General features: G+C 55.1%; 10 protein-coding genes and 1 non-coding gene across 11 annotated transcripts; 5 read left to right on the plus strand and 6 right to left on the minus strand.

Moving 5' to 3' along the window:
• Window positions 1-83: 83 nt before the first annotated feature.
• BO72DRAFT_531269 (HpcH/HpaI aldolase family protein) lies at window positions 84-893 on the minus strand (the record flags this gene model as incomplete). The annotated part of the gene is made up of 1 exon (XM_040950347.1): window positions 84-893. The coding sequence occupies one exon, from the start codon at window positions 891-893 to the stop codon at window positions 84-86; it is 810 nt and encodes a 269-aa protein (XP_040797156.1).
• Window positions 894-1,431: 538 nt separating this feature from the next.
• BO72DRAFT_387785 (MFS general substrate transporter) lies at window positions 1,432-2,940 on the plus strand (the record flags this gene model as incomplete). Its single annotated transcript, XM_040941690.1, has 1 exon — window positions 1,432-2,940. One exon carries the CDS (start codon window positions 1,432-1,434, stop codon window positions 2,938-2,940), a length of 1,509 nt encoding a protein of 502 aa, XP_040797157.1.
• A 395-nt stretch (window positions 2,941-3,335) lies between these two features.
• Window positions 3,336-3,812, minus strand: BO72DRAFT_519193 (RidA family protein; the record flags this gene model as incomplete). The annotated part of the gene is made up of 3 exons (XM_040949682.1): window positions 3,336-3,561; window positions 3,626-3,699; window positions 3,761-3,812. The coding sequence occupies 3 exons, from the start codon at window positions 3,810-3,812 to the stop codon at window positions 3,337-3,339; spliced, it is 351 nt and encodes a 116-aa protein (XP_040797158.1).
• Window positions 3,813-4,306: 494 nt separating this feature from the next.
• On the plus strand, window positions 4,307-5,750 carry BO72DRAFT_519195 (Clavaminate synthase-like protein; the record flags this gene model as incomplete). The annotated part of the gene is made up of 4 exons (XM_040949683.1): window positions 4,307-4,573; window positions 4,633-4,758; window positions 4,841-5,432; window positions 5,506-5,750. Exons 1-4 carry the CDS (start codon window positions 4,328-4,330, stop codon window positions 5,748-5,750), a joined length of 1,209 nt encoding a protein of 402 aa, XP_040797159.1. The 5' UTR covers window positions 4,307-4,327.
• A 606-nt stretch (window positions 5,751-6,356) lies between these two features.
• BO72DRAFT_519197 (SDR family NAD(P)-dependent oxidoreductase) lies at window positions 6,357-7,263 on the minus strand (the record flags this gene model as incomplete). Its single annotated transcript, XM_040949684.1, has 3 exons — window positions 6,357-6,631; window positions 6,715-7,145; window positions 7,208-7,263. The coding sequence occupies 3 exons, from the start codon at window positions 7,261-7,263 to the stop codon at window positions 6,357-6,359; spliced, it is 762 nt and encodes a 253-aa protein (XP_040797160.1).
• A 501-nt stretch (window positions 7,264-7,764) lies between these two features.
• On the minus strand, window positions 7,765-8,573 carry BO72DRAFT_248515 (uncharacterized protein). The gene has a single exon (XM_040940000.1). It carries the CDS (start codon window positions 8,487-8,489, stop codon window positions 7,773-7,775), a length of 717 nt encoding a protein of 238 aa, XP_040797161.1. The 5' UTR covers window positions 8,490-8,573; the 3' UTR covers window positions 7,765-7,772.
• An 830-nt stretch (window positions 8,574-9,403) lies between these two features.
• Window positions 9,404-10,454, plus strand: BO72DRAFT_489190 (DUF1115 domain protein; the record flags this gene model as incomplete). The annotated part of the gene is made up of 1 exon (XM_040948074.1): window positions 9,404-10,454. Exon 1 carries the CDS (start codon window positions 9,531-9,533, stop codon window positions 10,452-10,454), a length of 924 nt encoding a protein of 307 aa, XP_040797162.1. The 5' UTR covers window positions 9,404-9,530.
• Window positions 10,455-11,150: 696 nt separating this feature from the next.
• Window positions 11,151-13,507, minus strand: BO72DRAFT_248519 (Zn(II)2Cys6 transcription factor domain-containing protein). Its single transcript, XM_040940001.1, has 5 exons — window positions 13,195-13,507; window positions 13,062-13,125; window positions 12,379-13,004; window positions 12,038-12,321; window positions 11,151-11,984 (listed from the first exon to the last, which is right to left on the minus strand). Exons 1-5 carry the CDS (start codon window positions 13,353-13,355, stop codon window positions 11,281-11,283), a joined length of 1,839 nt encoding a protein of 612 aa, XP_040797163.1. The 5' UTR covers window positions 13,356-13,507; the 3' UTR covers window positions 11,151-11,280.
• Window positions 13,508-14,429: 922 nt separating this feature from the next.
• Window positions 14,430-14,519, minus strand: BO72DRAFT_t258. Its single transcript has one exon. It is a non-coding gene; the product is annotated as a tRNA-Asp (tRNA).
• A 651-nt stretch (window positions 14,520-15,170) lies between these two features.
• On the plus strand, window positions 15,171-16,568 carry BO72DRAFT_519201 (aspartate aminotransferase, cytoplasmic; the record flags this gene model as incomplete). The annotated part of the gene is made up of 2 exons (XM_040949685.1): window positions 15,171-15,332; window positions 15,454-16,568. The coding sequence occupies 2 exons, from the start codon at window positions 15,171-15,173 to the stop codon at window positions 16,552-16,554; spliced, it is 1,263 nt and encodes a 420-aa protein (XP_040797164.1). The 3' UTR covers window positions 16,555-16,568.
• Window positions 16,569-19,040: 2,472 nt separating this feature from the next.
• Window positions 19,041-20,228, plus strand: BO72DRAFT_471847 (polysaccharide lyase family 1 protein; the record flags this gene model as incomplete). Its single annotated transcript, XM_040947110.1, has 2 exons — window positions 19,041-19,607; window positions 19,674-20,228. 2 exons carry the CDS (start codon window positions 19,041-19,043, stop codon window positions 20,226-20,228), a joined length of 1,122 nt encoding a protein of 373 aa, XP_040797165.1.
• Window positions 20,229-23,836: the final 3,608 nt, after the last annotated feature.

Here is a 23,836-nt window from a genome sequence, read left to right on the forward strand (position 1 = left end):
ATGAATTGAATATGTACAACCTTTTACCCCACCTCTAACCCCCCCAACAATCCACCCTCAAACTTCCCAATCCATCCCCGAAACTAAGACCTCGCAACCTCCAACTCAGCAATATACCAATTCTGCACCGCCTTCGTATCCCCCGTCATAGCCACAGTATCATACATGCCCCTCGCCTCCTTGGCCAACGCCCCATTATTAACCATCCTGCCCACCCACTTCCCATACTTCCTCCCCGCCTCCACAATCTTATTAATCGCCTCCACAAACACCGGCTCATCCCCACGCGCAGGAACATACCCCAACAGCGCCTGCGCGAGATCATTCGGCCCAATAAACACCAAATCCACCCCGGGCACCGCACAAATCTCCTCGACATTCTCGACCCCCTCCTTCGTCTCGATCTGCACCATGGTGATGATCGTCTCGTTGGCCGACACCATATACTCGGGGGTCGTCAGCCCGTGCCCGATAGCCGGGAACGCCGACCCCTGGCCCCGCACCCCGTGCGGCGGGAACTTCGAGGAGGCGACGACCTGCCGCGCCTCCTCAGCGGTGTTGATCTGCGGCACCATGATGCCGTGCGTGCCGGTGTCCAGCGCCCGCTTGAGGATGTCGTGCGCCGGACCCCGCACCCGGATGATCGGGGATACCCCCAGCGCGGAGATGGCGGCGACGCTGTTGTGCATCGCGTCGTCGGAGATGTGGCCGTGTTCGCAGTCGATGATGATCCCGTCGACTCCTGTCAGGGCGACGACCTGCGCCATGCGGACGGAGGGGAGCGCCATGAAGGTCATCACGGGGTAGTCCGCGGTGCGTAGTTTGTTGAGCAGGCGGAGCCGCGGGTTTTGGATCGTGGTGGTTTGGGCTGTGGGGGGCGATTTTTGGGTCATTTTGGTGGTGGTTGTGGTGGGTCTAGGGGTATTGGGGTAAAGAGAGGGGCGGTTGGTTGAGGAGTGTATTGATTGATTGATTGTTTAAGTTTGAGGGTGAGTGTGAGTGACAATGAGAAGGATTATGGTCAATCACGGCTGGGGTTAAATATCCAGGGACGCAGGGGGGTTCAGGTGGGCAGTGTTGGGGTGGATCTTCGGGTAGTGCAGCTGCGCTTATCGGTGGGAGGAGCTCCGCATTTTAGGGCATGGCAGATAAGGCGGGGGAGGAGGAGGAGGAGGAGGAGGAGCAGCACTCTTCTTCTTTCTCCTCCGCTCCTCCTCCCCTCCTCCCTTCTTATCTGCTATCTCCACACCACAACACAACTCACTGATACGGTCAATTGAGTGTGATCACTATCATGAATCCTCTCAATGGCTATGCATTGACTGACTGACATATAACTGCATCCATGCACAAGACAACACCAAAACAATGGCAGCCCCTCCCTCCCCAGCAGACACGTACAAACCCCCAGCCGCAGCTTCAACCCCCAACATGGATGCCCACAAACCCCCACCATCCATCACGGACAAAGCCTCCTGCCACGAAGGTCAAGTCTCGCAGTACGATGAGCGCATGCCCGAGTCCCTCCGCAACCTCAGCGAGGAGGAGCTGCGCGACCTGCAGCGCCGACTCGTCCGCAAGGTCGACCTCCTGGTGCTACCCACCATCGGCATCCTCTACATCCTCAACTACATCGACCGGCAGAACCTGGCCTCAGCCAAGCTGCAAGGCATCACCGACGACCTGCACATGAGCTCGGAGCAGTTTGCCACTGCCGTCTCCATCCTGTTCGTCGGGTACCTCCCATTCCAGGTGCCCAGCAACATCCTGATCACGCGCATCTCACGGCCTGGGCTGTACATCTGCGTCGCCGTAGCCATCTGGGGATGCATCTCCGCCGCCACGGCCGCAGTCAAGAATTACGGACAACTCCTCGCGGTGCGGGCAATCCTGGGCATCGCCGAGGCCGTCTTCTTCCCCGGGGCCATCTACTACCTGTCAGCCTGGTACACCAAGATCGAACTGGGCAAGCGCATCGCGGGGCTCTACATCGCGCAGCAGGTCGGCAACGCGTTCGGGGGCCTCTTCGCAGCCGCCATCCTGCAGCTGGACGGGGTCCACAACATTGCCGGGTGGCAGTGGCTCTTCATCATCGAGGGCAGCGCGACCGTGGGCATCGGGCTACTGTGTGGGCTGATCATGCCGGAATTCCCGCACAACAGCCGGCTCCTCTCACCCTTGCAGCGCGATCTGGCCGTGTGGCGGATCGAGTCCGAAGCCGGCGCGGCGGAGGGCAACACGACCACCGAAAAAGAAAACCCACTCCAAGGCTTCCTGCACGCGCTATCCGACCCGAAACTCATCCTACTCATCCTCGCCAACATGCTCTCGCAGACCCAGGGCTCCATCGCCAACTACTTTCCGACTCTCGTCTCCTCCCTCAATTTCTCCGAGACGGTCAGCCTGCTCCTGACGGCGCCGCCGTACATCCTGGCGGGCGCCGTCTACTACGGGATCATGTTCTACTCCGACCGGCGGAACACCGTCTACCCGCTGATCCTGGGGTGCATTGGTATTGCTATCGGGATGTACGTGATCCTGCTGGCGACGCTGAACATCGGCGCCCGCTACTTCGCCATGATGATCCTGCCGTTCGCCTCCGTCGGCCCCCAGCTCCTCCTCTACAAGACCATCAACCTGCACCTGGCGCGGCCGGTGGCCAAGCGCGCCGCGGCGTCGGCGCTGGTCAACGCCATCGGCGGGACCTCGAATATCTGGGCCTCGTATCTGTATTACTCGTCACCGCATTTCTATGCTGCGTTCGGCACGCTGATGGGGGCGGCGGTGCTGCTGGCCGCGACGATGACGGCGTACCGGTGGTTGGTGCTGCGCGAGAATCGGCGGCTGGATTCCGGGGTGGACGAGGAGGTGCGCAAGGCGATGAAGGGGGGCGTCACGGAGGAGATGGTGCGCTTGGGGTGGCGGTATGAGATGTATTGACTTAGCTGTGCTGTGGGGCTTCGCTGTTGGGTAGGTTGGACAATGTGCGGTGTGTAAGGGCTGTATGTTCGCAAAGCATGTACAATTGAGCGCTTTGCAGCGATGGCCTCGTAGCCCTAGCGCTTCTAGGTGATCGATTTTGTGACGAGTACAGTATATGACATCCACACACAGCCTCTCTCTCTCCCCCCCCCCCCCTCTCTCTGCCCCATCTGCAAAGTCTTAACTCAATGTATAACCTAACCCCCCTTCTTTCGGGAGCGGAAGTAAATCATCCTACCAATACCCACAAAGTAACCCTCACAAAGCTACTCCAACTCCCACTCTACGCTATCAGCCCCTAAAACAATTGCACAACGTAGAACAAATCTATTCATCTATCTATCCAGAAAAAGCTCAAACCTGCGCAATACACTCAATCTCAATCACCGTCCCCTGCCCCGGCGCGACCGCCTGCAGACACGACCGCGAGGGCATCGGCGTCGGCAGGAACTCAATGTACGCCTCGTTCATCGCCGCAAAGTCCTTCATGTCCGCCAGGTAGACGTTGTACTTGACGACTTGCTCCAACGAGGAGCCGGCGAGCTCGAGGACTTCTTTGAGGTTCTGAAGGACGGTTCGCTGTTTTTGCCTTCCGTGTTAGACTGGTGTTCCTGTGGGTTGGGGAAGACGGGTCGATACTGACTGTGGCTTGCTTGATCTCGCCGGTGGCGGTTTGGCCGGCGCAGAAGACGAGGCCGGGGACTTTGACGGCTGGGCCTGTGGGGGGATTAGTTTCCCGTAGGTACCGGTATGGGCATGGTTGGGGGGGGAGACGCACAGTTGTGAGGCTTGGGGGGGAACTTCTCGCTGGAGATGAGTTGGCGGGACATTTTGGTTGGGATGGGATGGATTCCGGGGGATTGGTGGTTGTGGTTGTGGTTGTGGTTGTAGAAGATAGGGAGGAATGTGGCGTTGTGTGAAGTTCGATCTAGTTAGTTAGGGCATGGGGATTATCTAGTAGAGTTTATGGGGATTTAAATATCGAAGATTGGCGGCAGAGGTGGTGATGCTCCTCCCGGAGTGCCAAGCGGGAGGAGCTCCTCCCACCTGTGGAGAGCGCCCATTGCGATAGTCCTTATCAACGTCTTGGCGGGAGCTCTGCGGTTTGCTAGAGGAGCTCAAGATGAAAGGGCAGGGGGCTTACTGAGGAGCAGTTATCATTTTTCGTGATGCTGAGAGACAATGGTGGGCAAATGAATGGAATCTCGTATGACCACGGAGCACACCGTATACAGAATCCCGGCGTCCAACATCGCGCATATAAATGAACCCGTCGTAATCGAGTCAACACGTCTTCAAGCAGCACTGTGAAAGACATCTCACAGACTACAACCCCAATAAGACAATGGCACCCAGCGCCCCCTTCAACCCACCTTCGCCTACACTCGCAGGCAAACCCTTCGTGCCCAGCTGGACTCCTCCCCCCGTCACCAAGGAGAAGCACAACTTCGCCGAGCTGAAATCCATTGACCTGTCCCTGCTTGACTCGGAAGACCCGGCTGTCGTCAACGATCTGATTCAGCAGGTGAAAGTGGCCATCCGTGACGATGGCTTCCTGTTCCTCGAGAACTACGGCGTCTCTTTGGAGCAAGTAAGGCATTATCAGGGGACAACCCAGCCCTCAATCGAAGTTATGCTAACCACCCCCAGCTTCACCGCCAATTCGGCCTAGCACAATACCTCTACAACAACATCAGCGAAGAGGACAAGCAACGCCTGCTCTTCCACCCCGAGACCGGCGTCTGGTCCGGCTACAAGCACCCTTACGGCTTCAAAGTAGGTCCCCATCACCTCGACTCTTCCCCACCAGCAGATGAGAGAGAAAGATCGAAACCTCGAAGCTGACCACCATGCACAGCGCCACCGCGGCCCCGCCGACGGCATCGAGCAATTCAACTGGTACACACCGGAATGGGCCTCGCCCTCGACGCGCGTGCCGCAATGCCTGCAGCCCTTCATGGACGAGATCGAAGCCTTCTGCACCTACCTCACGCAGTCCGTCAACCGCCGCCTCCTCACCCTGTTCTCGCGCGTCCTCGAGCTCCCCGACGACTACCTCTGGGAGAAGGTGCAGTCGCACGGCAGCCCCACGGGCGAAGGCTACTTCCGGCACGCGCTATTCCGGCCCGTGCAGAAGGAGACCCGCGACGCCTCCAAGGGGATCAAGATGCACGGCCACACGGACTTCGGGCTGACCACCCTCCTCTTCAGCGTGCCCATCTCGTGTCTGCAGATCTGGGGCCGCGACGAGCAGTGGTACTACGTGCCGTACCGGCCGGGCGCCCTGGTGGTCAACATCGGCGATACCCTGGAGATTGTCTCGGGCGGGCACTTCAAGGCGACGCGGCATCGCGTGTTCACCCCGCCCGCAGATCAGCTGGAGGAGGAGCGGTTGTCGTTGGTGCTGTTTAATAGTTCGGTGGGGAATTTGAGGATGGGGCCTGCTTTGGGTGAGTTTTTTTCCATTCGGTTCTGAACCGGGGAGTGGGGGTAAAGTGAGCATGAAGCTAACGGCTTGTGCAGAATCACCTCTCATTCAGAGAGAGGGCTGCGTCGAAGAGCAGGGCGTCTACAGGGAGTTCCGCAACCTCACGGCGCAGGGGAAACTGGTCCCCACCAATCGCGAGTGGCGCGAGATTCAGATCGCCACGTGTACAGATCCCACGGACTCGGTGCGGAACTCGGTGGGCGCGGATCAGGTGCTGATCGAGGGGAAGATTATGCATCAGCGCGAGTATATGGGGGTCAAGGTGGTTTTGCCGGTATGAAGGGTGGGACGAAAGGGTGTTGTTGGGTAGGAAGTGGGAGAGGGGATTTTCACGGTGGAATCAAAGGCTTATTGTGGCTGTTTCTTGTACTTTTCAGAATGTCACTTGCGTGTTAGAATTATGGAATACGTTTCAATTCAGTTCTGTGCGCACTAACGAAGCTGGGACAGCTGAATATGTCGGGTTGATCTCATGGAAACTGAGTATAGCGGATTACTGTCTCGCTTTCCTGATACAATAGTACACCTTCCTGGTCAGCAAATATACAACCTACTGAAAGCTCCTTGGTGATTCAAGGCCAAAGTATATGCTTCATGGATTACATGACTATACCTAGGTACAACGGAAGCCTTCATATGTCAGATATTCTGAAAAGAGCTGCTTGTTGAGCCACTATTCAATGTTCAGCAAATGTCGAGATTTTGTGCTGATTTACAACTTAGCTAGACATGGGGGGTAATATCCCCCCGACTCTGGCCCTAACTCACAGTCTCACGTATACCAACCCGATCAACATCAAAAGCTCGTGAAAACATACTCCATCTTCTTTCCTCACAATCACAGTTCATACACCATCCCTAATTGACAGTCTAAACAAGAGCTGGGTCACTTCAACCCCCCCGCCACCAACAAGCTCTGCCCCGTCATGTACCCCGTCATCACCAACATCATGACCACATTAGCCACCTCCTCCGGCTTCCCCAGCCTCCCCACCGGAATGCCCTCGACCACCTCGCGGGGGATCGCCTCCGCACTGGCCACCATCCCCGTCTCCCCGATCATCGCCGGCGCCACGTCATTCACGCTGATATTGTACTCGGCCAACCGCGTCGCCAGATTCATCATCATCCCCGTCAGACCCCCTTTTGAAGCGGCGTAATCTATCCCCTCCTCATCAGCATTCACTCAACCCAAACAAGATAGTACGCAGACTCAGCATTCCAGATAGAGGCGAAAGACATACGACACCCATTAATCCCCCCACCTCTTGCCGCAATCGACGACATGAACACGATTCGTCCCCACCGTTGAGCCTTCATATGCTCGATCACCCCCTTGACCAGCACAAACGACGCCCGCAGGTTGACGGTCAACATGCGGTCGAACTCGTCCAGCGGGATGTCCCACACATTGGGGATGCGGCGGCCGTACCCGGCGTTCGAAATCAGGATGTCCGGGCGCTGGCCGTGATACTCCTCAATCTCCGTGAAGAGGTGGTCGAGTTGCTCGGGACTGCTCACGTCGACTTGGTGGGTGGAGATGCGCAGGGGGATTGCGGTCGAGGTGGAGTGGAGGGCGGCGACGAGTTGGTCGATGGCGGCTCGGTTGGTGGAGAAGGTCAGCGCGAGGTGGACCCCGCTCTGGGCGAGGCGGCGGGCGCAGGCGCTTCCGATGCTTTGGAAGGGTAAGATGGTTGGTATTGGGATTGGATTTGGGGTTTGTGCTGGGGGGCCTACCCTCCTGATGCGCCGGTGATGAGGGCGAGCTTGCCTGTGATTTCGTTGAGGGACATTTTGGTTTGGGGGCGGGATTGGTTGTAGTGATGCAATTTTGAAGGTGCGAAGGTCTTCAGTGAGATATAATGGGATTTTATCATCGACCTGGTGTATGCTTTACCTGTGAAGGCTTTGATTGTAGTGTCTTGCTGCTGTATTTCGTGCCAAGAATCTACCGAAAGATAGCAAGAGCTCCTCCCAGGGAGCTCCTCCCGCTGTCTCCAGCTGCCCATGGTGGTTTTACAACCCACTCGAATAAACTATCCTATCTTCTTTAGCTCGTAGTCAATATGATATTCTCATTCAGCGATGTCACATGACTTTCTGAATCTCGAGATAATCATCGGCAGGGATAAATGCCCTATTAGAGCACACGTTCGCATCCTTAAGGAAGGAAACAACATACACGATGGAGTCCCACCAATATTTAGCTTTTTTTACGACCCTTATATACACTAGAACACATCTGTCCCAGGATACCTATTCCCTTTCAAAATTCTCGCATAACTAGCTAGCCCCCAAGACACTAATCAACCACCACCACATCATCTCCGGTAACCGAACAATTGAACGGCAAATCCAGCGTCGGCCGCGTGTTCCCGGTCATCAACGACGTACTGTAGTTATAGGTCGGACTCAGCATCATAATCTGGCCCACGGTCGTGCCATACTCATCCGCCAGGTCCTTGTACACGCCGTACTCCAGCGTGAACGGCTTGATGCTGCACTGGCTGGGCTCGCACAGGGGCACCTTGATGAACTGCCCGACCTCCAGCAGGGCGTCGGCTGACGAGGCCTCGGCAGTGGAGGTGGAGGTGTTGTCCATCAACGCCGCGGTGGAGATGTTCAGCCGCCGCGCGATGATGTCGTAGGTGTCGCCGTGGACGGTGTAGTAGAGGCGCGGACCGCCGTTAATGCACAGCGCCGTGCGTGTGATGTTGGGGATCAGACAGGATTCGTTGTCCGGGGGGGAGGAGGCGCAGCTCAGGGGTGGGATGACGATGGTCTGCCCGATGTTGGGCGGGATGAGAGGGTCGGCCATCAGGTTGTGGCGTGCGATGTCGCAGAGGCTGCGGTTGGTGCGCGCGGCGATCTCGGGGATTGTGATGTTGGTGGTCACCGGGTAGAGGGTGTAGGGGTTCGTGCTGTTGGCGCAGTTAGGGCTAGGGGTGGCGGTTGTTGTTGCACCCAGGGAGAGGAGGGTGGTGAGGAGGGTCACGGAGGTGGATGGGAGAGAACGCATTGTGTTTACTTGGTTTGGGGTTATGTGAAGAAAGGATTGTGGCTTGTAGAGAGAAGAGAAGAGGAGGCTTGAGACGAGCTGCTGCTGCTGCTGCTAGAGGATCAACAGGAACAGAAGGGCCAATTTATACCCCGGCATCAACCTACTCAAATACATGTTTTCTCCCCTGTTAGTGGAGACGCAGAGCTGACGAATCCTCCTCCCTAATTCGACGATCGACAGGAACGGTCTGCAACCCAGGCCTCAAGAGCTTGATACCCCTCACCCTTAGCGCACTTGGCATTGTCAAGTCTCTACCTTGATAGTCCACTTCATTCGAGTGATCTGCATATCCAGCCTGGTTCATCTCGGCCTTAACTTGCGGGGAGGGTTCCCGTCTAAACCCTTTGGAGCTATTATCGCCGAGCTTGACTTTCTGCAAGCCGCAACAGGGACGGAGGGTGGACCTGAGCTCCATACCATGAACCGAGGTCTGGCGTCTGGCTTCCTCGTTGCGGTGCTCCGGCGGTACTCACAATGCGCATTCGTAACCCCTGGGATGCAAGTGACGGTGATTGGCTCTTTGTGCGCCCGTGCGCGGTGAATGCTCACGGAACGCTTAGACTGCTACGTAGGTAGCTGGGCACATGAGCTTTTGATCAGTAACCAGCGGAGGAACTAGCTTCAAACCTGAGAGGAGAGTTGATTTCCACAGCAAAGAAAGGGATGCACCAACGAAACACTCCCCAAATTGGAGGCGATGATTGGCGACTGGAAGACCCCTCTCCCTCCGAATTGCGGAGCCCCGAGGCCAGAGATAACGGAAGATCCATCTTCCGCGACTCCGCTGTCGGAGGAACAGAATGGCTCCAACCCCGCTTGTTGCTGCTGCTGCATGCATCACGCATCCCAAACCATAACCCAGTCAGCCATACCTAGGTAGCCAGCCAATTGCAGTTCCAAAATAACATCCACGACCCTGGCAAACTATATCCCTTCGCATTGGTCGATTCATCTCATCACCGTCTCGCCATAAGTGCTACAGCCAAACACAGAGCAAACATGGCCACACCACCCACCACCGTGCTCCCAATCGACCTCATGGAGATGCAACTGTCGACCATCGACCTCCTCACAGCGATGTACGCCTCGCCCGAGGAACTCGAGATCCCCCCAGCCTCAGCCGAGTGCCTGGAGAAGCTGCGCGCCTGGTGCGAGGACCCCAACCCCAGCCATGCACCACCACCCTCCGGCATCCCATCCAGCATCTCACTCTACGTCTCGCTGCCCCTGGCAGACAGCGACAAGCGCTTCCAAGTCAACCTGACGATCCCGCTGCACTGCGCCGCTCAGCCCGATCCAAAACCGGACCACCAACCCCCACCACCGACCTACTCGCTGCGCCCAGACTGGCTGTCCAAAGCCGAGGTCGCCAAGCTGGCAGCATCCATGCCCGCCGACGCAGACGTGTTCGAGGCACTAACCTACATCCAGGAAGCGGCCGTGCGGCTCCTAGCCGAGGCCGAGGCCCAGCAAGACGCCTCCTGCTCGACCAAGTCCGAGTCCGTCGCGGCCACAGCCCGCGGCCCGCTGGTGCGCGTCTGGTTCTACTTCCCGTCGCTGTCGACGCGCGCGAAGCGCGACGACCTCGTGAACCATGCGCCCGAGTACGCGCTGACGGGGTTCGTGCTCGCGGGCAAACCGGGGGTGCTGTGTCTTGAGGGCGCGTCGGCGGATATCGATGCGTACATGAAGTTCATCAAGACGCACTCGTGGGGCGATATCCCTAGCCACCAGAAGAAGGTCAGCGAGCGGTTCCGCGAGACCGGCGCGGCGGTGCGGCGCGTGTTTGTGGGGATGGAGGAGATCACAGACTCGTTGGGGGAGCGCAGCGGGCAGCGGGCGAATCGTGGGGATATGCAGGCGCTTGAGCAGTGGCTTCATGCTAGGGGGCTGGGGGACGCGTTTGAGAAGGTCATCTTCTGAGTGGGTGGCGGTGGTGTGTGCTGGTACGTACTGTTGAGGGGAAAGCAATGGCTCGGGCTACGCTCGGTCGGCCTCGGGCTTTGTTTTGACTCGGGGCAGAGAAAGGCTGAGTACAAGCCATTTATCACGGTCGCAGGTTGCGAGCTTCTAGCCCGGGGCTGCCGTGATGTCACTTTCGGTTTCCTTTGAGGTCGTTTGTCACCACAGGGTGATGTGCATTCTTTGCATGGGTAAGGAACATCGGGAGTGGGGTGAGCCGTGGTATGCTGTCCGTGCTGCAGGGAAAATGCAACCCTGGTGATCCCAGCTCCAGGCAATGGTTGGTGAATCCGACCGCAGCTCCCCGCCCTTTATGCCCTGCGCTTGAGCAGATGTCAATATAAAGGGCCTCTGTTGTGAGCAGCGGCATTGGCTTGGATGATGACACGCATCTGTGGCTTAATTCGTTTAAGTCTTTTGTTAAGGGTCAGACCATTAGAGCATATCACAACCATACAACAGATGGTTACTCGAACGAGTATCATATAGACACGATGAAACAGACAGACACAAATCCACTCGTGCATATTGGCATGCTTGTGAAGAAGAAATATCTCCGGTCCTGAATGTTATAAACAATCCAAACTCGCTTGTCAAAGAAAAAAAAGAACCGCAACGCCCTTGTCATAATCCCAAGCTGGTACGCTTGTTGAGACACCGAGCGGAAACGCGTTAAATCATGTACACAATGCGTGGCGATCATCAAAAGGCAAAGACGGCCGATGGTCTAGCGGCAGAGGAACTCTACAGTGGAGAAGTCAGCACTGCTGTCGTTGAGACCCACTTTTCAGACCCCCATGCTTGGCAGATAGGGACCCTGTCCAGCCCACCCGAACAGGCTGAGTTCGTCGATCATGTGCTGCACGATCACGTTACTCTCCATGCCCACCATCATATCCGTCTCGAACCCCGTGGGCAGGCCGCCAGGGATCGGAGGCGACTGCCATTGATCTGGGGCCTGGTACTGTTGAGAGAGCGGCATCATCGGTCCAGGGGGGCAGTGCATCGGGGGCGGCAGCGCCATGAGGCTGGGTGGTTCGGACGTGGCGACAGCCGGAGTGGGCAGCATGGGCCGCGGGGTCTCGTTGCTGGTCTTCTCCAGCCAGCTCAGAAGCTTGGCAATGGCCTTCTTGCAGCCCGCCCACAGATCGTCCCCGAGCGAGAACCCTTCGATCTTGTGGACCGTGGCGAGTACCACCTCGTGCACGCTACGCGTGCCGAGATCCGTCGGCAGCTGGCTGTAGATGCCAAAGGACAAGCCCAGCTTGCACAGCAGGACGATGGCGTACCAGCAGGTCGTGTAGGACGAGATTGGCAGGTGGACTGCCACGGGGGATGGGGTCGCGAGGAAGGTGGCCGCCACGCGGTGGGCGGACGTGGCGAGCGCCTGCAGCTGGTTGATGTCGCGCAGGTAGAACGCGTCCTTCTGCCGGCGTAGGAAGTGCCCGAAAATGAGGGTGGGGAAGGCGTCGAGCTCCATGCGCAAGGCCCCTGGGTTGGTTAGAATGCAGGAATCCTCACTCAGATGCACGAACGATGCTCACAATTATCCTGTAAATTATGACGCGATTTCAGTTCATCGACCTCTTTCTGGTTTCTCGCCACCGCCTCGAGGATCTGTTCCCAGGTCGCGTCTCGGCATTGGTCGGTGCAGTAGTTCAGCTCATCGCCTAGCAGCGTGTGAGACTTGCGCATCAGTGGCTGGGTTTCTATCAGTGCTCTCAGCAGCGCGTCGCTGGGATATTCGGGATTCTCCGTGAGGTTCTTCACGCAGGTATCGATGCACATGGTATGTCGCATGTTCATATGTCGGCGGAACATCGAAGATCTAATACGGGGTCAGCTTCGGCTGGTCGCAGGGGTATTGGTCTCAAGCGCCACGCACTTGTGGGTCAGATAGTAGCAGCCCAGAAGAGCTCGTTGAGCCGCCGGCGTCTTGTGTAACTGCTCCTTCCGAGGTTCACTTATCTGTCCCGACTGCAGTTGCATCTTGACCGTCTCATCCTGATCCAGACCGAGGTCGTAGACAAGCATCGGCAACACTTGGAGGAGCAGGTACTGATGCGCATGCATGCTCTTCCAGTGGTAATGGTACCACGCTGAATGCACCAGTAGTCCCTGCAGCAGGTCCATGCTTCGCTCGCTGTTGACGAAGACCCGAGTCGCGACCGTCTGTCTGATCATGCCTTCCAGCTTTAGCTGTAAGGAGTTATTGTGCTCCAAGGAAGCCCAGACGATACATGTCAGCAGGAACGGGTACTGATCACGCAGTGAGGCAATGTCCATGTCTGAAGGTATGATGACAAAAGGGAAGTGGTGCATCTTCTGGGCCCGAAATTTGGCCAGGAGCTCGTCGGCCTCCTCGAGAGTGAGCAGGTGACCGAAAAGTGGGTCGCCTTCGCTCTCACTGCGGGCGAGTCGCGACGGTGAATCCTTCTGGTACGTATCGGGCGAGTCGTTTGTGTTGGTCACGCTGGCGGTTCGCGACGGGGTCTGACAGTTGGCAGCTTGCTATGAGACTCTCCATCAATACCTTCCCGAACGATCAGATGGACTCGAGAAGCATACCTTGCTGGCAAGTTGGGTGACTAGATTATCGATCTGTTCCTGCAAGGCATCGATGCGTGTTTTTCTGGAACAAATCAGTCAATGAGGGGACAGTCCATGGTGAGACGGGGGTGGTGCGCAAGGGAGATAGTACCTGGGCCGACTACTCGCGCGTAAGCTATCGGGGAGACTGCATGACTGGCCCAGTCTAGTGCAGCGGACGCAAGTGCCAGTGCCTTCGACAGGCTGACATCGCACTTTGAGTCGAACACAGCGGACGCAAGCATGGCGTCTCGGGGGTTGTCTCCGATTCATGTTTGATTATCCAGAGCGGAGTAGTGTTTGTGGTCTTGTCCGGGGGGGTGCGGGAGGGTGAAGAATGGATTCTTCAGGCTGGACAAGCGGGCCCGGGAGCGAACCGTGCAGTTTGAAGTGTCACTGCAGCTGCTGTGGGGAGTAGTATGCAAATAGCCGTTAGAGTAATAGAAAAACAGAAAGAGAGAAAGACTATTAGTGGGAGATTAGTTGGATTAGTGAGTGAGTGAGTGAGTGAGTGCGAAGTGGATGATGGAGTCGTATTCGATGCTGAATGCTGACCGTCCATCCCCGACTAGTTCAGTCACATGGTTTGCAGTGCTAATCCTCTTTGAATCATCCTGCAGAAACTCCGCCTCCCGCCGCTTTTGCCTCTGCAACCAACATCGTCATAGATCCCCGTACTACGGGCTAGGGTAGATCCCAGGGTCTCAGGGTCTGTAGGGCTGGCAGAATTCCAATGTCTGATTGGCTGCATACTTCAAGGGCATTGTATTCAAGGTAATCTTCAGGAAAGGATAGTGAGTTGAGGAAAGTACGATGTATGTAGTTAGTTAAATAGTGCGGTAGTGCCCCTGTTGAATCGGAGTCGGAGAGTCGGAGACGGAGTGCCCGAGGTCGGCCGCCAGTCAGCCTTGGAGCGGGGTAAGAGTCGTGCCATGGGTTGATGGTTCCCACGCTCACTCACCACGTTTTTGACTCCCCCATCCACGTCCGAGACCGGGCCTAGACTTGGCACTAACTACAGAATTGCAGAACCACTCCATGCAGTGCAGTGCACTAGACACTAGACACTAGAACACTCTTTCTGCAGACAGCTTGATTTGCACAGGGATCTGGTCTATCTGAAAGACGCCAAGTCCTCACGGTCGCATTGTGGCAACTTTCCACTTTGGTCAACTTCAGGCAAGGGAGAATTAAAGTATATGTCCACGGTGGCATGCAATGGTAAACAACAGAGGGCGGGCGAGAATGGTACAAATGGACAATCAGACAACGAGAGTGTGTCAAAAGCAGACACGAGTCTCGTTCGGGACGGATATCGCCGGAACCGGACCAAGCAAAAAAAGGAATCTCCCCGACTGGGAGTCGAACCCAGGTCTCCCGCGCTTGTTCCTTTTCAGGATTGACAAGCGGAAATCATGACCGTTAGACCATCGAGGATATGGTATGCAGATTTGCTACTTCTTGAAGATACTGTCTTGAAAATTTGCAGGGATCTATTTTGCCACGCTTGCTTCAGGCCATAAAATTCTTGAGACTTGACTGTTTTATTTGCCTGTCTCTCAAAAGATTGAAGATTTGTATGCTTAGTAGCTGAAAAAATGACATTGCTTTCACAAGGATGCATGGAGTTGAGCTAGCTCGTGTCAGCCCCCGCTCCCGTAACGATGTATATTTATGTCCATGCTGCTTGCCATGAGGATCACCGGGTCTCAGAATCAGAACAATTGCGCGGAAGACCTTACAACGGAACTAGAATTGGAATGAGAAAGGGACTACCCCATTGGAAGAGACTTAAAACACCTTCAAAGAGACTGACGTCGCTTCTGCTGACATGGACGGAGGATAGTCAAGATGCCGACATGACAGTCGGCTACCCGACAGTAGACCGATCGCCACAAGGCCCTCAAGAACATTGATAAGAACCACAGTTTCACAACAAATGATGCCACCAAAACTCGTAAACCCAAGTATAAACTCACACTTGTATCAAGAGAGCCACAACGCATTGGCTGCAAAACGTCTCGCACAACGGACAACGTACAGCGCACCCCGTACCCTCACCCCCTCAGCGCAACGTCCCCAAGCAACATGGGAAGACAATACCTCGACCTCCCCATTGCACCCCCAGACGTCGCATTTGGCCTCATGGCCAAGTACGATACCGACGCGCACCCGAACAAAGTCTCCCTGATCGCCGGAGCCTACCGCGACGAGAATGGTTCACCATGGGTCCTCCCCAGTGTCGAGCGGGTGAGCGCATAACCCCCAGAACACCTCCAAAGAATACAACCCTACATCTACATATCTACAGCACAATGCACTGTCCCTTAAACTTCACGACTAATCAACTCTACATTCTACCCCCACACAGGCAAAATCCCTTCTGTCCCACACCCCTGCCAACCACGAATATCTCCCCATCGCCGGCTCGCCCACCTTCCTCGACCTCGCCCAAACCCTGATCCTCGGACCACACCTCACAGCCACCATGCACGACCAAATCGCCTCCATCCAGACCGTCTCCGGCACGGGAGCCAACCACCTAGCCGCGAGCTTCCTGGCCGCGCACCTGCGGCCCCAGCACGTCTTCATCCCCGCCCCGACCTGGGTGAACCACAAGTCCATCTGGGCGACGACCTCGGTGCCGCAGATCGACTACCCGTACTACTCGCCGACCACCCGCGGGGTCGATCTGGAGGGGATGTGTGCCGTGTTGGACGAGCACGCCGCGCCCCACGACGTATTCATCCTGCAGGCCTGCGCGCATAACCCGACGGGCCTGGATCTGACTCGCGCTCAGTGGGAGACCTTGCTGGAGGTCGTGCGCCGCAAGCGCCTGTTTGTGGTCTTCGACAGTGCGTACCAGGGGTTCGCGACGGGGGATGTCGATGGGGATGCGTGGGCGGTTCGATATTTCGCCGAGCAGCTGTTTGGCACCCAGCCGGAGGGGGAGCAAGGGTCTCCGGGTCTCTGTGTAGCGCAGTCGTTCTCGAAGAATTTTGGGCTGTATGGTGAGCGGGTCGGGGCGTTGCATTTGGTGGTACCCAGGGGAATGGGGGTGGGAGGGGCGCGGTCGCAGCTGGTTGGCATGGCGCGGGCGGAGTACTCGAATCCCCCGCGCTTTGGGGCGACGATTGTTGAGACAGTGCTTGGCGATTCGAAGCTGCGGACGCAGTGGGAGCAGGATCTGCGGACGATGAGTGCTCGCATTGCGAGGATGAGGAGTGCGTTGCGGACGAGGTTGGAGCTGAACGGGACCCCCGGGGACTGGTCCCATATTGAGAAGCAGATTGGGATGTTTAGTTATACGGGCCTGGAGAGGGAGCAGGTGGCTCGGTTGCAGGACGAGTATCATATCTATCTCTTGCCGTCGGGAAGAGTCAGCATATGTGGTTTGACTGAGGGAAATGTGGACTATGTGGCAGATGCTATCCGCGATGTTGTGCTGGGGAGGAGGGAGGCTTCTGCATAGATGATAAAGGGTTGGATAATTGGCAAGCTGATTTACTAGAGCAATGAGTGGCTCCGAGTTGTAGACTTCTTCATGCCCGCGAACAACTCTCCTGAAAGTACTTTTTGCTCATTTACATCTGTCTGGCACTCCGTACTCGTGGATCAGCAGGGAAGTGTTAATTTAAAGCTCACGACCTACTACATCTTCTTCAGATCGATAGAGAGCTGCTTATTTGTTTTCAAGTGACTTGCTGTCGAGACCATGAGGTGAGAGGTCGACGCTAACAGATCATTCCAAGCTCTTGTGTCCGAGTCAGTAGCCCTAGCTATGTTCCTAGCCCCATACCAGGTCAGGTCTCACATACAATGACGAGAGCGCGATGCGGAAGCTTGACAGCTGCATGCTAGCCCAACAACAGAACAGAACCAGTGGGAGTTTTATACTACGAGGCGACTCGAGGACTCTAGGTAATCAGCACTTTGAAGTAGCGACCACTTACTCACACAAGGTATGCTTTCCTGCAGCAAGAATGATATCACTCTGATTGCACATATACTATATGTGGCTCGATGCAGTGATGATAAATCTCTGATTCAGCAGCATCATATACATTTCATAGAACGGAGTCATGTTCAAATTAACAAACCACCAAACCAACAAGCGGTGTATCGCGAGCGTACGCAAGCCAGCCTTGGCCCGTATATTAATTCTGATGGCCAAATGCGGGAGTTTGCCTTCAAAGAGCAAGAGCCCTCAGTCGATACGAGGACCGCGTAGACAAGCTCCCCTTTCTCTGATTGTTCGATCCACGTGTAGACCAAGACATGACGTGCTTTAATCTAGTGGATGGAGATGGTGAGACATGCGCAGGAATAATTCGGCTTTCGTCGACGGAAGTTCCATCCGGAGAAGGTCGAGAGAAGAAGCTTAATCTGTCTGCCGTTCTTGGTGGGCTGCAGACTGGAACCTGTGTCTTTCCGCAATCTCCCGGATATTAATGAGGTTGTTGGGATTTTTGAGTGGTGGCGGTGGATAAGAGATGGGGCTGTTGGAATTAAGCATAGGCCAAGAAGGCAAGAGTGGGCTTGTGGTGCTCAGGGATCTGGCATGATCCTCCAGCGCAGCAGTGGTTACATGAGATAATGGGAGTAGCCATTCGATCTAAGGTGTAATCGTATTCGTGTTCTTGTTCGGTGATGCCAAGCCCCACTAAGAAGCCCTATGCGGTGCGCTGGTAACAATACCCTCGACAGTGTCGACACATATGCTCGGGGCTATGGTCATGAATAATGTGAGTGACGCAAGTAACGACGATAATAATGCGATGATGATATTAATGCATTGCATCCATACACAGGTAAAGAAAATATGCGACCATACTTAAGTTGGGATGATCGGCCAGGGGAAGGGGAATCTCCACAGTGCAGAACCAACCACCGATTCACAGTGGAGAGCGGGTGGCCCTAGTGCCTGCCGCTAATCTCAACCAGGAACTGGAAAAATGGAGAATTTCACATCCCCTCTAAGAACTTTACCGGATAAGGCTTAGAGTCGTCGAGAGAAAATTTAACCTTAAGGAGGATCATCATCTGTAATCATTCATCATTTGTTGTGGATGGTTGATTGACTACTCGTGGTTGATGGGGTCGTTCGCTGGGAACCTCAGGCAGGCAGCAAGCCCTAACTCGAAGTCCATTACTCAATGACTATCACTAAATCCTTGATTGCGCTTCCTCGGACAGCTTCCGTCTCACCCAAATCTGTAGAGTGAGTCTAGTCTCGCAGCAGTCTGGCTACGGGCCACGTCATGCAGCCTCCTGCCACGGAAAAGCTGGGGTGCCCGCCAGCAGTCCACGGTTAGATAGCGCTCGCGCTATGAAACCCGCACGGCAGCCGCCATCAATGCGAAACGGGATCAGAATCAGACATTAAGCACCGGCGGCTCCACTACTGCTCTTGGCCGTATCTCCGAGCCGTCGCCCACGGTGACTGGCCGTTGTCGGTGGGTGTGTTTCAGGGCTCCCTGCCTTTACGCGGCCGATCGCAATCCAGCGCCCACCGATCGACAGTGGCATTACCGGCTTCTGGACCCATAACCTTGGACTCGATGTTAAGGTGCTCAGCGGACTACGGAGCACTCTAAATTGTTTATTCCTCTCTGAGTCTTCTCGCTCGGACCCACCCACAGAACGATTCTCCCAGTATCAGCTTCCCCACTCGTCGTGGACCTTACCTTGCTCCTCCGCTTCATCCGTTGACTCCGTGAGGCTTGCCAAGCGTGCCCGAGACATAGTCATCATGGTCTCATGAGAAGAGATCAAGGAGAAGGGGATGGCTTAGGGCATCATCAGAAGCTATATAAGCATCCAGCCGTCAGCACAAGTCACATCCTTTCCTTTCTGGCTCACAACTCACACACTCTCTGTCGTTCTTTCCTCTCTATTCCCTGCTTTCTTTTGTTCAATTCAGTCATTCTTTTTTACACACCAGACCCAACTTCCAGGATGAAGTACGCTGCTGTTCTCACCGTCGTTGCGGCTCTCGCCCAGCGGGCTGTTGCTGTCGGCGTTTCGGGCACCCCCGTCGGCTTCGCCGCCTCCGCTACCGGCGGTGGTTCTGCCACTCCCGTCTACCCGTCCACCACCGATGAGCTGGTCTCATACCTCGGTGATGATGAGGCTCGTGTCATCGTTTTGAGCAAGACTTTTGACTTCACTGACACTGAGGGAACCACTACTGCCACGGGATGTGCTCCATGGGGAACTGCCTCAGGCTGCCAGGTGGCCATCAACAAGGATGACTGGTGCACGAACTACGAGTCCTCCGCTCCCTCTGTCTCTGTGACCTACGACAACGCTGGCTCTCTCGGTATCACCGTTGGATCCAACAAGTCCCTGATCGGCGAGGGCACCTCTGGTGTCATCAAGGGCAAGGGTCTCCGCATGGTCAGCGGCGTCTCCAACATTATCATCCAGAACATCGCTGTCACGGACATCAACCCCAAGTACGTCTGGGGTGGTGATGCCATCACCCTTGACGACGCGGACCTTGTCTGGATTGATCACGTTACCGTAAGTTTATCTTATCTTATATCTAATCTCTTGATCTGACTTTCCCACCTAACCTTATTGTGGTAGACTGCTCGCATTGGTCGTCAGCACTACGTCCTCGGTACCTCCGCCGACAACCGCGTCTCCATCACCAACAACTACATCGATGGTGAATCCGACTATTCCGCAACGTGCGATTCCCACCACTATTGGAATGTCTATCTCGATGGTTCCAGCGATAAGGTGACCTTCTCCGGTAACTATTTGTACAAGACCAGCGGTCGTGCCCCTAAGGTCCAGGACAACACCTACCTCCACATTTACAACAACTACTGGAACGACAACTCTGGCCACGCCTTCGAGATCGGCTCCGGCGGCTACGTTCTTGCCGAGGGTAACTACTTTGAGGATGTGGACACCGTCCTCGAGTCCAGCTCCTTCGAGGGTGTCCTCTTCTCCTCCGACAGCGCGTCCTCCACCTGCTCCTCCTACATCGGCCGCTCCTGCGTCGCCAACTCCAACGGCGGTGACCTCACTGGCACCTCTACTAGTGCCCTCAACGCCTTCAAGGACGAGACTCTCCCTACCCCCACCGCTGCTGGCACCGGCCCTGCCTCCAGCGCCGGTCAGGGCAACCTGTAAACGGTTGCAACCATTCCCATGGACTTTTGGAGGGGTTCGTGCTCGTGTGGATCGAATCCGATAGTATCTGCTGTTACGAAGCAGAACTGTGTTGAGTTAGCTTCTATCTTAGCCTAATAGATAATATAATTCTGAGATAGAAACGTTGCTTTGACAGTGGTAATTTTGTCGGCGGTCCCGAGGCCTCCGACAGCCGGGGCCGCTCACCGCCCGCCGCGCATATTGCTATTCCTCTCAGGTAGCCTTAATAACGCGGTTATGAGGACGACCGCGATCGAGCACAGCGGTGGGAACACCAGTTCGCTGGAGAGCAACGGCGGCAGGCGAAGCGGCGAGAGCGGAGGGCGACATGGACATGGACATCATGGGCCCGGGCCCGCGGCGGCGTCTCATAGCGCAGCAGTGGCTTCCTCGCCGCCCACGGGCCGGATGGGGGAGCACGGGGAGGTCGCAGGCTACGAGGGCCAGCTGCAGATCCAGAAGGTGATGGAGGTGGAGGTGAGGGTGGAGTGATCCATCCTCCCGTTGGATGCTACTTCAGTACTCTCCTTTGTTTTCCGTTTGTTTTCCTTTTCCTATCTTAATGTAGACGGAGATGCCCCAAAAGCCATCTGTTATGTAGGCTAGGGCTATCTTACCTCAGAACTATCAGTTATGAAGAATGTGACTAATGCTACGACTATAATCAATCACTCAAAGATCTGGCCACCAACCAACCCTTGGCACCCCCTGCTCACAAAACCACTTATAATTACCCTAAGGCTTAGCATTGTTAACCTCCGAGCGTCAGTTTGAAAAAAAAGTCTCAGTTTCCAAGCAATCGCATTCGGTAAATGTACAAGACTAGTGCGGAGTGTGAAAAGCAAAGCCTCCACCCACCCCCGTTTTGCTCTTGAATACACTACCAAGCCCCCACATGAGTACACAAAGCCCAAGATAGCGGACTCTGGCAGTGCCTGCGTGAAAGTACATCGGGTTTCCGAGAATCATTCGGAGACATATGTGCTAAACTAGCCTCTAATCGAAAGGTTTTCCTGTTGCTCAGTGATCGCGTCGTTCTTTTCGGTCGACTTGGCTGGTTCAGATTGCCTTGGTATCTGCCCAGAAGAAGTAAGGTTCCTTCGTATTGAATTTTCATCCACGTCCGGAGGTTTGAATATTATTTTGCTGGGGGTGCTATGCCTTTGAGCACTGCACCCTGCGATAGACTCAACATCTCGCACATTCACTATGTCGTTTATGACTTTGTGTCAGTCTACGTTTACGATGCTGTCTGTCCCTGTGGCCAACCCCTCCACCTCGTTTAAGGGAAGTGGCGAATCTCTCGACGAGTTGTGGCAGACGGACCGACTGCTAGCTGCTTAGCACCCTTGCCCCTCCTTGACCTTAAGGTTTTGTAAGAGTACTGAACAGAAAGGAGGAAGTTTAGATAGTCACTGACGGTTTAGTTACTTAAAAAGGATGGTTCTTATCGGCGTTCCTGCGTAATCCGGCCACGGGATGTGAGCGCGGTGACCAGACTGCTGCCGGCTGAGAACGCGGCACCCCCCGGCCTACTCAGGCAGATTAGCAGCAACACCTTAAGACAATACATTGACACTCTTGGTCTCGCGAAAGGCACTTGTTCATCCCATTATTCCAAACTCTAGCCCTTATACTGAGTCCGGGCACGAGGCCATTTCTCCTTGTGCACGTAATATTCGCACACGTGGGGCATTAGAAAAGCCCGCAGAATTACAGAGAGCCGCGAAGATAGGAGGACTGCTAAAGCCAAAAGATGCAGTTTGCCTCTCAGAACTGTTTGGCTGCCCAGCGCCATATATCCCAGTCCTTGCTTCCAGACTTCACAGTTATGTAGCAGCAAAGTGATCAGCTCAGGGTCACTGCCATTTTTAGGGTTGTTCACATCGAACGCCAGCTTATATAATTGCCAGGGAAGTCCCAGAATGGGACTCTCCAATGTCGACCATGAATCGTTGCTAGAAATCCGAGACCCAAGCTCCAGTTGGATACTAGGCCATAGAGTCTCTTCGATAAGATTCAGGTCAGATCCATCCAGTGCAGGCAAAGTCATCTGCGTTAAGCAGACTTGATGGATGATGGTTCGCATAGGATACGCTGGAAGAGAAGACTATTTCGGGATCGGCAGATCGATTTGCTCAAGTGCTTCATGCGGAACTGGAAGATGCGACAGGCTCCCAGAATATGGCATCTGTGATCAGCCGATACTGCTTTGCCCCATGACTTTGGTCGGAAGAAATATGAGTTCATCTGACCAAGAAAATAGTAATATTCTTTTCACGTACCCCTGCTAAACAAAGCAATATCACATTGACAGCAAGTAAATCCAATGTCGCTTCATCCAAAGCACTACCCAGCTGGACAAGCTTCAGGTTCTCCTGAAGATGGACAATAGACTGGCTGTAATACGGAAGTGCTCTTGCGCTGAACAGCGCATCCTGAGTCGACATGAAAAGAACACCACAAGTCAGGAGTGCTGTCATCACGCCAATATTATGGCATGCAATCCCGACAATATAGTTTCGTACCTTGCCATACTCAGAGTGTGCGGTAGGTAGATCCAGTAGAGGCAAGAAGACGCCGATGGCCTGGTGCAGAATATTTGCTTCTGGCTGATCCCTGGCCGCAAAAGCCCCGTCAAGTCCACCCGGCGGGTTCTGGGTCACTGCACTTGGAAACTGAGCGTCTCGACGGCGGCGATCTCTGCTCTCCAGGACTTGGACGTCAGGCCAGATGCATGGTACGTCGGCTTTGGCACATGAACTGCACTGGGGCTTCTGAGCATTGCACTTCTTCGCCTGCTGTCGGCCTGGGTCACGTGATCCATAAGCTGTAACGATCCGGTATCGCTAATACAGGAGGGGCGGCCGTACATCTCAAACATCCCGTCTTAGTACGGAACTTCGGTTTTTGTGACTTAAGTCCCATCCCTTGCGTTTGGCTAACGGGGCAGCGGTGTTTGGGGAAAAGGTGAAAGGGTGGAGGTCAGGCTTATTGCAAATGGTGTCCACAAGATATAACACCGGCCGAGTGTGCAGGGTAGCTTGGAGCCACTTACTCGGTTCGGTGCGATACGATTGTCGTTTTTGCCCCTGTCATCGATCCACCGCCTTCCGTCTCTCTTGTACCGCTTCCTATCCAGGTATCATCTGAGGTTCATTAGCAAATGAACTCAGAGAACGAACATAAAGCCGGCAGATCTGAAATTAATAATCAAATCTCCACTGACAATCGTACACGACCTGACTGAGTATACGCGAGAGTGATCCTACTGGGGTATCTGGGGGCCGCTAGCGGTAAACCATCTGATTGGATCGTCCACTTGCCGGAATTCCCCCGCTTCTTGATACGTGAAAGTGTAAATGGATTCCAAGTTATCCCGCTAGCATTCTGCAAGTCCACTGCCAGGCATATATAAATGGGGGCACATAGGTCACATTCACATAGTCGAGATCTTCAACCAAAGGCAGTCTTCTTTTCCTGGGCTGATTGGCGCCGCGATGCCTCTCTTGGCCCAAGTGACGCTGGGATATGTATCGGAGAGCTACCCACTGTTGGCCGCGGAAGCCACAACCGGCATGATTCTG

The sequence above is a fragment of the Aspergillus fijiensis genome (genome assembly GCF_003184825.1).
Source record: "Aspergillus fijiensis CBS 313.89 unplaced genomic scaffold BO72scaffold_63, whole genome shotgun sequence".
NCBI classification, from domain to species: Eukaryota; Fungi; Ascomycota; class Eurotiomycetes; order Eurotiales; family Aspergillaceae; genus Aspergillus; species Aspergillus fijiensis.